This window comes from Hippopotamus amphibius, chromosome 8, assembly GCF_030028045.1.
Source record: "Hippopotamus amphibius kiboko isolate mHipAmp2 chromosome 8, mHipAmp2.hap2, whole genome shotgun sequence".
Lineage (NCBI taxonomy): Eukaryota > Metazoa > Chordata > Mammalia > Artiodactyla > Hippopotamidae > Hippopotamus > Hippopotamus amphibius.
In genome coordinates this window covers 83,557,083-83,574,926 of record NC_080193.1, presented here as the reverse complement: position 1 = coordinate 83,574,926, position 17,844 = coordinate 83,557,083, and the positions used below count along the sequence as shown (strand labels likewise).

General features: G+C 44.5%; 1 protein-coding gene across 2 annotated transcripts in view; it reads right to left on the bottom strand.

Annotated features, from left to right (window-relative positions):
* Nucleotides 1-17,844, bottom strand: part of SERPINE2 (serpin family E member 2) — a 57,868-nt gene that overhangs the window by 3,846 nt on the left and 36,178 nt on the right. Inside the window, exons 4-7 of one of the 2 annotated variants that reach the window (XM_057747117.1) lie at nucleotides 12,533-12,730; nucleotides 4,477-4,675; nucleotides 2,298-2,398; nucleotides 308-394 (exon numbers count right to left, since the gene is read on the bottom strand). In XM_057747117.1, coding sequence (XP_057603100.1) covers nucleotides 308-394; nucleotides 2,298-2,398; nucleotides 4,477-4,675; nucleotides 12,533-12,730 — 585 coding nt within the window. The remainder of the gene's footprint in view (nucleotides 1-307; nucleotides 395-2,297; nucleotides 2,399-4,476; nucleotides 4,676-12,532; nucleotides 12,731-17,844) is intronic. The other variant, XM_057747115.1, reaches the window with a different exon arrangement.

The following is a 17,844-nucleotide window of genomic DNA, read 5'->3' as shown; positions in this document are numbered from 1 at the left end:
GAAGTTCTGGGAGAGCCTGTACTGCCGCCCGCAAAGCAGAAACTATGTACCATCTAGCTCTTTACAGAAAAGGTCTGCTGACTCCTGTCCCAGAGGAATTTCCATTGAAGTGCTTTCCGTAATGTAACAGACTCTGAGCTTCATGGACGCAGATTCTTCCAAATCCACCACTACCTCCCGAGGGTCAGCCCACAGTGCCTGGCTAGAAATAGGGCTCAGGACACATTAGCTGAGTTGATGAGGGAACCTGGCACGCTTGCTTCCTTCACCAGGACCAGCCCTTCCCCATAACACAGGGCTTACTTACTTGTTGCTGCTGAAGCTTTGGTTCCATCTTCACTGACTTCAATTTTTGCTTTTTGTAAGATGTGAGAAACATGAAGGTTTTCTGACCCTGTTTCCAGAAAATAAAAACAGCATTTGTTTGATATGCAGGCCACTGGGCTGGTGGGGGGTAGTTACCTCAAAGCCATGGCAAGTTCCAGTTCTTAAAAGATGTCAGAAGTGACCTCTTACAGTCCCGGTGATTGAAGGCTGTAGGGTGACGGTCACCCACGGTGAATTTTAGTCTCTGCTAAGTGAACTGTGACATCACTTCAGAGGAGGGAGTCCTGGACCCCAAGTGTGTTAGTGCTTCTATTAATTCAACTCTGATTACGAAGAATTTTATTAAAAGTAAAAAGAGCAGGGCTTTAAAAATGTAGCCTAGTTTTCCAGAAGAAGCAAGTTGACAATATTATTTTTCAATTACAGCATGTCAGATCCAGAAAAAATATGGCACTTAAGGATGGGGAAACCGAGGCCCAGAGTGTTAAGAAACCTGTCCCCCAATCGCATGGCTAATTAGTGGCAGAGTAAGTGCTGTCTTTTCATAACAAGTCACTCATCTCAAGGGCCTATTAGTGAGAAAAGAGGAGGAACAAAGTTTAGGCTGCTGTGGAGGGCCAGGCTCAGAAGTGCAGCTGGGCCTCTGGGACCTGCTAGTGAATTCACTTTCCTTCTCAGCAAACCTTACCATTCCAGCAACACCCATGGGGGTTAGAGCATTGGAGGACAATGCAAACAGAAGTTAATGTTGACCTTGATGGGACACAGGTCTGGTGCAAAGGGAGAACGTGCTTTTTGTGTCACCTGCTTTTAAATTGTCTGCACCAACGCTCGGCTCTAATGTGAGCAATCGTGAATGAGAGGCACGTTTTCAGGGCCCACGTCACCTAAACGGTAAAACAACAGAAAGACTCAGGAGAATTCCTGGCACCTGGTCCTCCCTCTGAACACCTGCGAATGCCTGCTATGTAGTATTTAAGCTACAAAGCGTAATCCTGAAGGGGAAAGGGCAGGTTAAAACAGTGTTTCTCAAACTTCACTGGGATGAGGAATCTTGTTCAAGGGAAGATGCTGATTCAGTAGGTCTGGGTCAGAACCAAGATCGTGAACTTCAAACAAGGTGATGCTAATGCCGCTGGATGGGGGAAGAGAGTTTGGTTAACAAAGGATGAGAGTATTAGAACATCCATGGAGCTGCAGTTTCACTCACCAGGGGAGTCGCGTTAACCCCCAGGACAGGTACTCAGGTGTTCACTAGCAGGCAACTGAGGTTGGTAATGAACTGTTTTCTCATCACTCAAGGGGAAAAATACAACATGGAGCACAAGTAAGGTCTAAGCCATGTCTTTGGAAGGAGGTGGCTATGATCTAAATTAAAAAGAAGAAAGCACCAACCATTCAAATATGACTCTAGGAAAAAAAATTATGTGTCCTGGCAAATGAAGGGATATCATACCAGCTGTGTCCTAGCTGGTTTGGCAAAGGAAAAGTCCTAATCAGACTCCTTTGAACTGATATTATTTCAGATTAATGGGTATGAGATACCAAAACACCTATCTGAATATAGTGTGTGCCTGCTGTTGTTTGATGGAAGTAAACAAGCATTTTAAAGCTCAAAAATCTTGATTTTTCAAATACAGGGGAAAAGTCTGCATTTTGGGGAAAAAAAAGAGACTAATATCTAATTAAGAGCCAAAATTTTAGGTAATGGAGGCAATATGTGAAATGCTTCTTTAAATTAGTGGAGTCATGTGGGCTTCACATGAAATGTACATGTGAAATGTGGGGATGGAAGACATGCTGATTTAAGTGATGAAGGCTCAACAGCATCATTTGGTGATATATCAAATGAAACCTTGGAGAGTTTTAGAGCAACACATTCCTAATTTTGACTTTTTCTTTCGGAACAAATCAGAGATTCAGTTTGTAACACTCTACAAGTTTAAGAGCAAGTTTGAAATTGAACATACTTGTTATTTTTGCAAAATTTGCCTTTGCTGGATCAAACATATCAGTGATGCCAAGGACCTTCAGTGGCTCCTTCAAATCTGTTTGTGCTACAGCTGTGAACCTAGCACAAAAGCAGAAAATAGGGGGAAAATCAATCACTCGAGGGGATATAAATGATATAATCACTGCCAGTGGAAAAATGTTTACAAACAGATCCTTTTTAAAGTACACTCTCAGCATCCATATCTTAAATTGTAATCCCAAGCTTTAAGTACCAGGTAAGCAGAGAACAACTCATCTCTCAAACCATACCTGGCAAAATGGCACCGTGGCAGCAAATAGGGGTGTCCTCACCCTCATGGGCAACAGGCTCCCCATCCCAGTGCTAGGAAGACCTACAGAAGCACCTTCTCTTATGCTGACGGGGAGATGCAACAGGGAAGAACCTTCGTGTGCTATTACAAGTTGCTCATTAAAAGGATGTTGCCTACGAGCTTAAATTATACCTAACGGCCCATCTCTTAATGCCTCCCAGGTAAGGAGCATTAAGCTAAAATACTTTTGTTTCGCTCACAGGAGACATCCTGACCAGGGCCACCTGTGAATGACTGCAAGAAAGGAGAAATTAACACATCCCCTCTGGAGGCTGACAGGAAGCAGGACATGTTTGACTTTACTCCCTCCCCTTTGTGTATAAAAGAAGCCTGAATTCTATCTCAGGTAGGATGGTTCTTTGGGACACTAGTCCACATCTTCTCAGTCTGCTGGCTTTCTGAATAAAGTTGCTGTTCCTTTCCCCAGCAACTCATCTCTTGATTTACTGGCCTGTCATGTGGAGAGAAATACAAGCTTGGACGCGGTAGCTGGGTGTTGATGAGTGTCTGGTATTCTGGAATATCTATAGTTCTTCCCCATATCCAACCACAGAGCCATGATCTTGGCTGCTGTAAGAACCACCATATTACTGGGATTGGGGATGGTCAAAAGAGAGGAGATACCTTCCTGCTAATTCGTGTTGGGATTCTGGAGGCACTTTACCATTAAAACAGGGACAACGGTATTCATTTGGGTATGATATGGATTTCTTGGTTCTTTGTGGACTGTCTGGCATTACAGCTATAGATATGCAAATGTCAGTTATTAAATCTATCATCAGAGGATGTTTCACCAGATTTTATCACATCCTGTGGGAAAGCAGCAAGGCTAAGTGAGCAGATTCTCATCAAAGACAGGCTAGTATAGTAATGTACCATTATAACCATAACTTATGTACATCACCAGCTGATTCACTTACAGCAACCATTGCCTATGTGAAGGCTTATTTTACAACAAAAAAATACTCTTGGGAGAATTACTAATACTTATTATGAATGTACTCCTCTGATCACTTAACTCAGTGACTAGAGAATTAAAAGCTATTAGAACTGGAAGGTATTGCCACCACTACTGAGGCCTGGGTGGTTTAAAGCCCTGGATACTGACAAAACAATAATGTTGAAAAGTTTATAAAAAAAAGGAGACAGTCACTGCCTGCTTCACAGATCTGGGCAAAGTGTTCTCTGACCTGTTAGAAATTTAAGATTCAGACAGAATTTGGGATTCCTTTTTCCTTGGTTTCAAGTTCTAACAGCTCAGGTTTCATCTGTATTATACTTTTAGGCTATGACAGAAAAAGTGCCCTAGATACTAACGTAAGAACACTGCCTGGGTGGTTTCAAAATGTTTCCTTATCACCTACCTTTTGGATCTTGGTCTTTGGCAACTTCCAGCTGAAACTTAAGTAACTAAAATGAAACTCCATATCAAAACACATGGAGCACTACTAAACTTTACTGTACTTTCAGCAACCTGTCAGACGATGATATGAAAAGCGTGTGCTCTTCAGTCTTTGGAACAGTGAGATATATTAAAAGCCCCTATAGTGAGTGGCACAGGAGCTTGTGGTGTTGTGGAGGCTTAGAGACCAGGTGGCCTCCTCTCCCTGCCCCTCATCATTATCCTGCCAGGTAAGAGGCACAGGGATCGAAAACCAACTTTCACAAAAGCACAGCCTTGTGTTCCCACCATGCAATTTCTGCAGAATAAAACGGGTTTCATGATGTGTCTATTTCAGCCTTCGGTTGCCCGGTATCTGACACAACCACTCCCAGGGCTCGAGCGCGCCCGTTGTTTCCTCTTTTAGGGAAAGGGGCTACTTACTTGGGCAGGATGACCTGCACCCTCTTGGGCACCATGGTGCTCATCCAGCTGTCTATGGTCTTGGTGCTGATGTGAGGGATGATGGCCGAGAGTGGCGTGGAACTCTCCGTCGGCAGCGCGATCAGCATGCTGATGCTCTCCCCGTGGTACGGCAGCTCGATGAAGTTGTACCATAAGTCACCGGGGGTGCTTGTAGACCCTAAGAAAATCAGAGGCAGGTTCAGTGCATCCTTGCTGACTTCAAAAGGGGCATGAGTGGTCGCTGATGGCCAGGGTAGCTTCGGAGGGAAGAGAGGATTTCGGTTTGAGAAGTTCCCTTGTCCAAAAATAGCTTCCTTAGAAAGTCAGAGATATGGGTAGTTATTTCCTCCTTTCCTGGGAAAGAATTCTTTAGTCTAGATATGTCTTAACAGAATGTCTTTGGCCGTCACTAAAGTCATGTCCATTCTGTTGAGTAGAATTTAACTAGATCACAAGGCACTTAGAACACAGTGCTTTGCAAGAAGTTGACAGTGCTTTGCAAGAAGTTGACCCTTATCAGATGGATGAAGGAATGACTTTGAGCTGCCTAAGAACGATGCTTTCAGCGGAGTCTCCGGGTGCATGTGAAGGGGGTCAACGGCTTCCACTGTTTAGGGTCCAGTCTGCGCCAGGCCTACACCAACCACTCCAACGCATTTAGAATCTACAGCGCCCCACAAGGTAGGTATAAATGGTCCTATCTTACAGCTGGGGAGGCTACAATTAGAGAAATTAAGTAACTTGCCAAGGGACACGTGGCAAAGAAGTGGACCAGGACTCAGCATGGACTCAGTATGTCCATTGCCAAAGAGGATCCCTGTTCACTCGTGGTCTCCCTGCTCACTCTTCATCTGTTCCAGTAATTACCATTAGGGCTTTTTGATGGTTTCTGGTACTTGTGCTTACTGATAAAGACCCAAGAATGATTTAAACAAGCATTTCTCAGAATGTTGTCTAGAGAACACACACAACCTGCAAGACACCCGGCAGACGAAATGTATTCCACATCCCAGGAAGCTTAGGAAGCACCGGCCACTCAATTCCTCTTGCAGACTCATAACGTACACCAGGACTAGGAAGGCTCTGAGATATCCTGAAGAAAACTGCTTAACTCTAGTTATTCCCAGGTTTCCCAGACTAATTTGACCTTAGAACCCTTTTATCCCATGTAAAATATTTCAAAACATTTAGCACAGCTGAGCACTGCCCATCAGAGCAGACACAAGGGCAGTTGTGACGGGCACCGGCGAGAAGCCCAGGGCATGGGTGTGGGGCCCAGAGAGGCCATGAACTCCCCGGGAAAGGAGCCTTCCACGGAGCATGCTTTAGGAGCCCATGAAACCTTTACATTAGGCATGCGATGAGAAAGTTGTAAGAATTAATTAGGTGAGAATTAATTAGGTGAATGGAAAACCAGCATTTCCAGATTACGGTGGATGTCTGAAATGTTTTCTTAAACACTTCCAGCTTTTGAAGAAGACCTCAGTGACCTTGGTGAGGTTCCTTAAGCTCTACGTGCCTCCTGGTTTGGAGGAGAGCAAGAACAGCTCCTAGGATTGCCGTGATGATGGAATGAGAAGACATACAAAGTACTCAGCAGGGCCCGGCCCATGGTGGGCACCCGGTGAACGCTGGCCCCCTCTTCCTCCTCCTCTGACTGACCCAGAAGGACAACACAGTTAAGAATAAGAAAAAAGAGAAAGCAGGCAAAACGTTTCTCTCACGACTGTCACTTGTCTTTTCTTTGGGGACGACCTTTGCTAATCACTGCATCTAAGACAAGGAGCTTCGATGAGCCAGTTCTCCGTAGACAGGGGTTGGGAGCTAGGCACCGAGGGAGGAAGAGGCAGAGAACTTTGTCTTCATTATATAACAAACACTTTTAGCTGTAAAATGTGATAAAAACGGTGAAGCTCTTCAAATACGTGACACTACAGGAGACCACGACAGCTTCACCTTGAGGAAGAAATACGTAGGCGATTCCTGGGGATCCGGGTGTCTCCTGTCCCCATGTGCCGCCCTCGCCTGCGGGGCTGCGCAGGCACCAGGGCACCTGGCCCTAGCTCAGGACACACGTGGACTCTCACGCTCGCCCGGGTTCTGTCTCGGGGCCGCCGGAGAATCCAAGATGGGATTCTTCACCTTTACTTTTACCCCGCATAATAAAATGGTCTCAGCAGAAACTGAAAAATCGACGGGAAAGTGAGAAGAAAAAAAAAACAATGCACTTCCTAATAAGCCCTTAATCCTCAAAGAAAACATCAGGTTCCTACGCTGGTAGAGCTCATTTTTAGAAACTGTGAAACTTGGGAAGTTGTGAATAAATGACTGCTCCAGGGCATGAAATAAGGACCTGGAGGCATTCATTAACCATTTCTAGAAATGTTGACTGTTCTGAAGGATCAGGGTCATGAAAAATGAAAAGTTATGAGCTGGTGTGTGTTCTAGGTGGGCTGAGAGCTTCCGCTTCTAGCAGGGAACCCAGCCTGGACGGGACACATCATTAACTGATCAGTAAAGTGAGTAACTGCTAACCGTTTTGCCTCTGGTCACGCGCATCTGCCTGATGGCCCATTTCTCCCCGGTCCGACTTCTGCTTCTGATCATGGGAGCTGATGACAAATATCGGCTTGCATGGCTCCGTCCACACGCCCCTTCCATGCTTAGCTTTACAAGTAGAGCCACGGGACAAAATAACACCTTTCCTCTCCATCCACCAGATCACTGAAGCACTGATTTCATAGCAAGGTTTTACAGAGGCCAAAGATTAAAGACACAAGACCTGGAGTTATAGGACCTGGATTCAAAGCCTGGCTCAGACACATACTAGCTCAGGGACGTGGGCAAGTTCCTAAACTCCAAGTCTTAGTTTCTCTGCCTGCAAAATGGGATGATAGTACCTAGCTGTTGTGAAAATTAAATGAGAAAATACACGCCTAGAACTCAACCCAGTGGCTGCACACAGCAAAAAGCCTTCATCTGTGTGTGTGAGCAGCTTCTGTAAGATACTTTACTTCTTGCGTGTTGACTCAATCCACCAGGAGAAACCACACCTGTTGCAGTGGGGCACAGCTCCCAGGTGGAATGAACCAGGCAAGGAAGAGGTATTTGGGAACCCTGTGTCAGAGCAGGGAGGCTGTCACCATCCCAGACCTCTTCCTGCCCCAGGCCCTCCATCCTTGAACACCTGGGAAGCAAACTGACCGTTCTTTAATGAGGATAATTCCTGGAATAGTACATAAAGATGTGAATGCAGCAGGCCCATTCATTCTAAAAAGAAGGGAAGGGACTTCCCTGGTGGCGCAGTGGTTAAGAACCCATCTGCTAATGCAGGGCACACAGGTTCAAGCCCTGGTCTGGGAAGATCTCACAATTTTTTATCTGAAAATGTATGTTTTAAGAATGTCTCATGTGCAGTATTGTTATAGAAAGTGATTTCCTATTAGTTTTGTTGGAGGGGACTAATGGTATTTACATTCTACTCAGACACTGCCTAGTATTTCTTTGTGTATTGTGGATCTGTCCCATCCTTCATTAGGAAGGGAGCTAGTTTGTCTTATTCACTGTTGAACCCCAGGTACCTGGCCCTGAGTACCTGAAACAGGACATAACAGGTGCCCCAAAGCATTATGTGATTGAATGTTCAGGGATCTCTCGGATGAAGCTTTGATTGAGACCTAAATGCACAAAGGAACCAGACATACAATTATGTCAGAAAGAGTTAGCTGGAAGGAGGAAGATCAAGTGTGAATACCCTAAGCAGGAACATGCTTAGCCTACAGCCTGTGCACTGCAATGAAGAATAGCCCCTGCTCTCCACAACTAGGGAAAGCCCGCACACATCAATGAAGACCCAGTGCAACCAAAAATAGATAAATAAATTTATAAAAAATTAAAAAAAAAATTTTTTAATTAAAGAAAATAAAAAGGGAAGAGGTGAAAAGGGGGAAATTGGTTTTTTCTCTTAGATGAATGATGATCAACAAAAACCTTTAATGAGAAATAACAGGCAAAGAATCAAGTATTGAAAATTTGGAGAAGATTTAAAACTTTCTATATTCAGGCTGCAGTGGAAAGGGAGTTTGGGGAGAGTTGATGGGGAAGGAGGAATGGTTTAAGCAACTCGGTGAGTACTGGTACCATTTGTTGGGCAAAGGAACACTGCAGAGAAAACTAGATGACAAGAGCAATAGTATAGTTATCTGTGCAACTAGAACTTAGTAGACAATTAAATAGAGACATAATATGGATACGTAGGTATGAGAGTGAGAGCTGGAAACATACTGTATATTCATAGACACATATGTATATATACATCCATATGTGTGTTTGGAATTCTTTGTGGCCTTTTTCAAAGCAAAACAGTCTTTTAAATCTAAATTCATAACCATAAAAACAAAAAATTTGTAACAACTTTGATTCAGCAATTCCTACCCAAGGACATTACCTTTAGAAGTTCTGACACAAATATCTAGAGATTTATGTACAAGAATGCTCACGGTCGTGTTGTTATAGGGAAAAAAGTAAATGGCCATCCCTAAGGTATCATGATACTTTTATAACATTATGGAGCATTATGCAGCTGATAAAAGGATCAAACAGATCCACACGAACTGACATAAAAAGTTTTCCAAGACGGACTGTCTAATGAATTAAGTAGATTACAGAATAGAAATTATAGTGTACTCCTATGTATTAGGATTACAAGCTGGATAGACAAATTTTACATACCCATAGAAAAAGCCTCAAATGATATACCTAGCACTTAACAGGAGGTTTTATGCTGGGAAATGGGATTATAGAGTAACATTTACTTTCTGCCTTATACACTGCTGTATTTGAGGATTTTGCAATGAATATGAAATACACTTCTACTAACTTTAAGGCTTCTTTTTTTTCTTTAATGGAAAAGTTTCTGCCCTCAAAGTGCTTACACTTCACAGGACTTAAGTCAGACGGGTTTTCCCCTCCTATTTTCCAGCCTCTCCCTTAATGTTACCATGGAAATCCTCTCAGAGACCTTGATAACATCTTGGAGGAAAAGTCAGGAAGGCTGAAAAATGGGTAAATGGAATGGCAGTGTTCTGGCAAAGTGACCAAGGATGGTGAGGCTTGGCTGAGGCCCAGAAGACACTGGGCAGGTAGCACCAGAGGCTGAGTGAGTGAGTGAGTGAGTGAGTTCGGGCAGCCTGGCCTGGCTCAGCTGTCAGGACCACCTGCCTCTCAGCCCTGGCTGGTCCTGTGGGCCAGACTGTGGTAAGACAGAAAACGGTCAGAAGTGACCAGCTGGGTGGTTTATAGTCATGAAAACAAATGCCTGCTTGGGGCCACCACGGACTGCTGGGCTTTCTTCACGTGACAAACCTGCCCCATCTTCCCATGAAAAGCTGCTTTTCTGGCCAAAGAGAGAAACCTGGGAGCAGATGACACCACTGGACTCTGTCTCCTGGCCCATGATGGAGCTGGGTTCCAATCCCAGGTTACTCAGTAAAAACCCATGACAGGCACAGAAAGAGGGGCAGGAAGGATGGCCTCAGACCACTTACAGTGTTTACCTGGCAGGGAATGAGAGCATGGGGACTTTCATGTTTCTGTTCTGAATTCAGTACAGATCAGTCAAGGTCCGACAGCTAACGGACAGGACACCAAACTGGGTCAATTCAGCAGAGTTTAATGCAGGGACCACTTATAAAGCAGTGGTAGGGTACAGAGGAGCCATGAGGGATGGTACCCTGGGCCACCAGCAGTGGGGCACCATTACCAGCCTCAGGCTGGGAGGGCCAAAGGGAAGAGCTGGTGGTCCGGAGAGAAAGAGCCCTTGGGCAGGTCCTCATGGCAGGAGACCTTGGGTGGAGGGATCCTGCAGCTCTGGTGATGCAGGGAGAGGGCTAGGAAGCCTGTGCCCAAGCCCACTCTCCTCCCTTACCCCATCACCCGCTGGTTCGCCCCACTAGCCAACCAACAGGAAGCCAGGGGGCAAGGAAGCCCACTGATGCAGCCTCCCGGGGGCTCGGAAGAGGGTGGAGAAGGGAAGGCAAGAATCGGGGAAGGCTGGGGAAGAGACCCCCCCACACTGTGGAGCCGTGGAGTTTGAATCTTGGACCATAGAACGTATTTGCGTTTTACTTTCCACAAGGCCCACCGACATATTCTTAGAAAAATCAGCTCTTAATTGAAAAGGCATTCGGAGATGTAACTCCCTCTCTGGGAACATACTATATACTCAAGAAAAGCATGTTCCATTCCTACAAATACAAACATTTTAATCTTTCATGGGAACGTCTATAGAAGCCTTGCTGATTTATTCTCTATTGACATTATTTTTCAGCAACAGAAATATACAGTAGATGAGGCCTTATCACATTTTGTTTTATTAGAATGTGTAAAAAGATTGACCTAAAATAAAATAGCTTTGCTTCAGATATGAGCTGGTGGCCATGGTAGCATTCCAATGACATCCTCCTGGGCAACGTAACCTGAAAATTACTTCTGGACAAAAAGAGTCTTTTATTGTTCTCAGTTGCTTAGCATGATGCCTTTCTGGAGGACTTTTTTTTTTTAATATTTATTTATTTATTTGGCTGCGCTGGGTCTTAGTTGTGGCACAGAGGATCTTCGTTGCAGCATGCGGGATCTTTAGTTGCAGCACACGGGATCTTTAGTTGTGTCATGCAGGATGTTTAGTTGCGGCACGCAGGATCTTGTTCCCTGACCAGGGATCAAACAGGGGCATGCGGGATCTAGTTCCCTGACCAGGGATCAAACAGGGGGCCCCCTACATTGGGAGTGTGGAGTCTTAACCACTGAACCGCCAGGGAAGTCCCTCTGCAGGACTTTTAAATACACATTATCTTGAAAAAATTTATTGAGTGAATGCAAATTTCTACCTGGAAGCTTGGTGAATGACATGGGAGAAGAAAAGTGACTTTATTGTGTCCCTTTGCATGAGTCATTCCTTAATTTAAAGAATTAGGCGTCTGGAGAAATGTTGAGCAGTGCTTAATCTAATATGTACTATATATACAAAAGGAATACTTGGGGCCCACATGTCCACATATAGACTGGAAACATAAAGGCTAACTTATAGAGGCAAAAGAAGTTTAACTTAAACTGGACCATGAATACTTCTTCAATGAAAGCAGGTTTAAAAAACAATCACCACCCTTAGTTACCCGTGTGTGGTAATGACAGCAGAGATGGGTCATTTTCTCTTTCCCTGACTGTAAAACTGACGCGTGTTCTTTAAAAAAAATCCAAACTCAAACAAAGAAAAATAATCATTTGAAATACTACCACTTAACATTTTCCTGAACATCCTCCAAGACATGTCTATATGAATATGTAGAATGTATTTTACATAAACTAGATGAAACAGCATCTGCTGTTCTGTAACTTGTTTTCTGAAATCAACCACACATTACATAACTTTCTACTTATAGAAATCTGATTATCATGTGTGTTCCACTACATGTACATATATGGCTTCTATTTATTTGCTAGTGTATCATTATCTTCAGATTATAAGTTCCTTGGTGTGAGACTGCTGGGGCAGGGCTTCTAGAAAGTCCTCCAGACCATGGTTCCCCACCTCCAACAGCACTCAAGGGCGCCCACGTGCCCCCACACCAGAGCCACGACTGGGCTTTGTCAGTCTTCGTAAGTTCTGCTAATCTGATCCATGGAAAAGAAATCTAATTTTTACTTTTATTTTTAATTTGGTAATTTAAGACTGCTAATGATGAGTTGGTAATGCATTCACGTTTATTGTCCATTTATACTTACGTTGTGAATTACCCTTTCATCTTTAAATTTTAGCCTAAAACTGTTACATGCGTTATATATTAGTATATAACCTTTGGAAATAATGCAAAGACTTATCATGAGCTTTTAAAACATCCTGTCCTCCCCTCCCCTGCCCTTTCTAGAGAATATAAAGGCTTGAACTTGAACTTGTTCTTGAACTAAGTGAGAGCACTCGAGGGCCTTTCCACAGCTGGCACACTCCAGAAGAGAGCCTTGCCGAGTGTGAACTTACCGCACCGGAACACGGAGAGCTGCGCCAGCATTGGCACTTGGTAGGATTTCCCATCAGCTGCCACAAACGTGCGCTTCTTTGTGTTCTCGGGCTGAAACCGTGATTTCCACAAACCCTTAAAATACACGGCATTGACCAGGACCAGCCTGGTGAGGACGCCGTCGAGAAGCTCTGGGGACAGCAGGTTGTCGATCATACCTGTGTAGTCAGAGAACAGACACGGAGGACACGCGTGACTGGCAGTCCATCTGGGGGCAAAGGCAGCTGCGGGGTCAGGGGGCAATGAAAAATCTGAGAAATTTTAAGATTCAAAGATTTGTAACATTTAAAAGTTCAAGGATTTTTAAAAGAATGTTTTATAATATCCTCTTGTCCCTTCTAATTTTTTCCTCGCTAAAAATTAAAGGCTGAAAACAAGTTAAAAATCAGAGAACCAGAAAAGACTTCAGAGACCCTCTGTTTAGGGTTACCAAACTTTTCATCAAGAAATACTTTTACAACTAATTCCCTATAAGCCCCACATTTTAAGAACATTGTACTCATCCGCATAAGCTATACTTAATAATTAATTGCTCTGTTTTTGATAATAACTAACACACATGCCTGCCAGTAAGGGCTTTTGGTCGGCACAAGATAAACAGTTGTTGTGTTGCTTTGTTTTAACCGCTAGGTTAATTTAACCCCAGTTAAAAATAAGGGAACGTTTCAGCCTGTGGAATGTTTATCACAGGCAAATGCTTAACTTCTCTTAAGATTTTAGGAATGCTGAGCATTAGTTTGGAATCCCTGATTATTACAGAGCTACTTAAATCGGTGTCTGTATTTATGGGTCAGGGATCCACCTAGGCTCATGTTACAGAGATAAAAAGAAATGGGATAGGTACAGAAAAACCAATGGTGAAGGAAAATGCTCTTCACACGCTGTTGCGATGGTCCAGCTTGTTTTTGCAGGAGTGAAGGAGCCAACACAACTGCTGCAATTCCAGGATGCTCTTGTGAAGGCACGAAGATCCTTCTCAAGTGCTATCTCTGCTTGAAGCTTTGGATTTTCATTTAGCTTCCTTTTGCTTGGATAAAAGAGATTTTAAAGATTCAGCTGTGTGTTCATATGTGTGTGTGTGTATGGATGGGTTTAAGAGAGATCATTAATAATCAAAGCTATTAAAAATTAGTTCCCTGTAGCTTTTAGTCCAACTTTTTTAAAAAGCACATAACGTAAATGCAAGTTGCAACACATTAAATGGAGAGAGTAACACCAATGGCTTCTGAAGAAGCAAGAATATCTAATTCAGCATAGAGAGCTTTAAGTCCTTTTAAATGAAGCTCAAGAAGATTCAGATGTACAACAACCAGATGTTTACATAAGTCATAATAAAGAAGCACACCCAAAGGACTCCCTGACACACAGTGCGCTAAGTCAGAGTCATGCTCATTACTTACACAAGGGGGCGCCAACGCCACCTTAGATCAGGATCTGGAAGGAAAATACATGCGCTATAAATAGCCATCATTCCATGCAAGGCGGCCGCTGTGAACAGACTCTGTCCTGCGGGAAGGCAGTGAGAACTCTGGGCTCCAGTGATAGCAAGCTCTTGAGAGTTCGTTTTCCTGATAGTGAAGGCTTTTGCTGGGACCTCTACCCAATCCAACTCCTCCTTGCCTTTGGGACATACATAGCTCAGTGGTCTCCTCTTCTAATATCCCTTCTCTGACACTGCTCCCCACCTCCTGGAGTTTCCATAAAGCCTAATGCTCAGCGCCACCATCACACTGTGGCATTTTATTCTAGCCAAATGTAACGTCTGTCTCCCTCAATTAAACTGTGAGCTGCACAAGAGCAAGAGCCCTGTCATTCATTTTTTAAAAATTATGCCTAAGACTCTATGTTCGGCATTCTGTTGGTGTACAGCAAGGGTCTGAAGGAATCTCTTCTGCGCTTTTTTCCTGAGGTAAACAAAGCCTCTTATCGCCACTGGTAGAACTAAGATATAATAAGGGGGTATAAAGAAATAAAAAGAAAGGATAAAAGAGAAATGTAAGAAATGCATGGTTTAGAGGCAAGGAGGCCCACGAGGGACCTGCCATCAATAACTGCCGTAAACATGCATCCATCGCCCATCCAACCCTTCCCCACCCACCCACTCATCCATCCACGCATCCATTCTTGGATGTCTACTTGCCATGTGCCTGAAACTCTTTTAGGTAAGAAAACGAAACAAAACAAAAATAAACCCTGCCCCTCAAAAAGCTTCAGGTTAGAGGGAGGTGCAGGCTGACATAAGTGACTTGGCAATGCAATTGTAATAAATACCCTCAAGTGAAAGTACTTAAGGGTGTGAGGTCAAATAAGAGGGGGATCCGATCTGGTCAGTGAGATCAAGGGTGGATGGGTTCCCCAATGGATGGAGGAAGTACCACTTGAGCCGACAGCTATAAAAACAGCTCACATTCATTGAACATTTGCAAAGTGCTAACCACTTTGCCAAATGACTTATGCATAGTATTTATATTCCTAAAACAACCTTAATGTTATTATAACAATTCTAATAGGTACCACTACTGCATTTCCATTTTACAGGCGAGGATGCTCAGGCACAGGGAGGTTAAATAACCTGCCTAATGCTACACAGCCAGTAGATGGCAGAGCTGAGATTCAAACTGGGCACGCAGGCTTGTAACTATTATGCCATTTATGAAATGGTGCGAAATGAATAGGCAAGGGGCAATGGGGAAGGAAAGCATTCTAGGTAGCAGGATGCATGGAGGGGAGGTGGCAAGTATGAGAGACTGGGAGGGCACCCACGTGGCTGGAGCTGAGGCTGCAGAGGGGTGGCAGGGCAGCCCTAGCTGGGCCATCGCCAAATCCCTAGCATGCGGGAAAGGCTCCCCCACCCTCGGCAGGGCAGGATCTGTCAGCACCCAGCAGTGGCCTTCTGCACGTACACTGTGTGATCTCCAGGGTCCTTCTGAGATCTCGCATGTACGCAAGGGCCTCTGAGTGGGGCAGTTTGGAAATTTCTGGGGAGTGTTTCTGGTTGAAGAGACAGTGGCCAGAAATGCTACATGTCCTGCAATGTTCAAAACATCGCCACACAATGAACTGTCCTGCTTCCTGCATAACTTTAAATGCATAGTCATGTTCATGAGAAACCTGCTCACCTTTCTCTGAGCCCAGAACCTCACTCTTTTTCCCGTGTAAACACAAAGTATCTTTTATTTTGCATACTTTTAATGTATGCTGAATTTGCCAGGAATGTGACTACCACACAAACCAAGTGGAACTCTACTTCTTTTGCTCGGATATTTACCAAGAGTTTTGCAGCGTTTCAGAAAAAACTGCATCAACGATGGTAACAGCCTGTGCTTTATTTGCTGCCAGTGCAGTGTACCTGTCTTGGTCTGCTTTTGTGGCTGTCAATTCACCATCAAAGTGAACGTCAATTCCCATGTCAATTCTTATTCTAAGTATCTGACTGTTAACGTATTCAGGGGTGGCTGTACCCAAGGGTTTATCTACTGAACTACATCTATAAATTACTTTTGTTTTTCCTGGCATTACAGTTTGGCATTATATTAATTTTTTTAAAGTTTGTGTACGTGTGCATAGGTTATATGAGCTACAAATTTCATTTCAGAAGAGTAAAGAGAGTACAAAAATCTGTTTAAAAGCGGAAGTTAGGTCTGCAGGGCTGAAAAGCACTTTTCCAGCCTCATTGGTTTCCCTTTCCCAGATGCTGAGGGCAATGCATTGTGTCAGTGTGTGTTCAAGTGGCTTGAAACTGTCGGGTGACGTCCTGAGGGACTTATTATTTCCAGGACAGAGGAAAGAAGAAGGTTGGGCGGGCACTGACCTGTCACATCATACAGCCACCCCGCCTCTGAGTGCCATGAGCTTCCTACCTCTCTGTTCTTAGACCTATGAGCACAGAAAAACACACTAACCCCCTCCGATTTGCTGGTTTCCTGATTATTTCATGGTTTCAGGAAGGAAGACCAGGTTGCACCATGCAGATCCTGGTGAGAAGGGATGTCACGGGTTTACCAAAACCACCCTGGCTCTCCTCCACCCGCCAGAACATTCCTCGTCCGGCTCTTCTCTAGCCCCTCACATGGTTCGCAGATAGTCACATCTACAAGTCTGGAGGGAGACTGGGGGAGGACTTACTTTAGTGTAGAATGCTAGGCCCCTGCCTCAGGGATTCTGCATCCATAGATGGTTGGGGTCCAGAGATCTGCATTCTTTTTTTTCTTTTTTTCTATTTTTTTTTTTTTTTTCCAGCATGGGATCTTAGTTTCCTGATCAGGGATTGAACCCGGGCCCTCGGCAGTGGAAGAGCTGAGTCCTAACCACTGGGCAACCAGGGAATTCCCCAGAGATCAGCATTCTAACCACACGCCCCGGGTGGTTCTGATGTGGGCACCCCAGGAACCATGCGTTGAGAGACATGACCTGAAAAGCCAGAGTTTCCCCACGTTTTGTCTTTGGGCTTATTCTCCTTACTGAATCTCTTTTGCTTCCACCCTTATGACCTTACCTCTCCCCTTTGCTGAAAAATGGTTCCCAAATCTCTACCTCTAGCCTTAACTTTCCTTCGTTGTTCTGGACCTACTGCTCCTCCTGAGTGTTTCCACCTGAACCTGCAGTTTACAAATTAACAGGCTAAAAACACTGACATTAGACATTTCTTCCGTTTCGTGGGGGGGGAGAGGCACGTACACAAGTAATCATCCAACGGCGTGGATGCAGGGCACGGGCGTGGATCGTCACATGCCCATCGTAACTGGTGGGGTGACCTACTTCCTCGGACGAGGAAGGGGAGGGGAGAGGAAAGGGGGGCGGGGCAACATAGAGGCTGGGGGCTGAGAGGAACAAACCGTTACATATAAAATAAGCTGCAAGAATGTACTGTACAACACAGGGAATATAGCCAATAGTCTATAATAACTATAAACGGAGTAGAAACTTTACAAACTGTGAATCACTGCATCATACACCTGGTACTTTATATAATACTGTACATCAATTATACTTCAATACACACGGCAAGGAAGGTGTGGGGAGAGCTCAGTCCCAAATCTTAAAGACAATCCCAAATTCCCGGCAGAGGGGACGCAGCTACAGAAGCAGGAAGGATAAGCAAAGAACCTTCCAAACAGACAAGGGCCTGTGGGCGGGGACTCTGGAGATGAGATGCTGCAAAGCAGGAAGAAAGTCTTCGGGGCTGTATCCGCTCGGACGCCCGAGCCACAGGGAGACGAGTTCCCACCGGGCGCAAGTGGCAGCGGCAGGAAAAGGGCAGGAAGGCAGACTG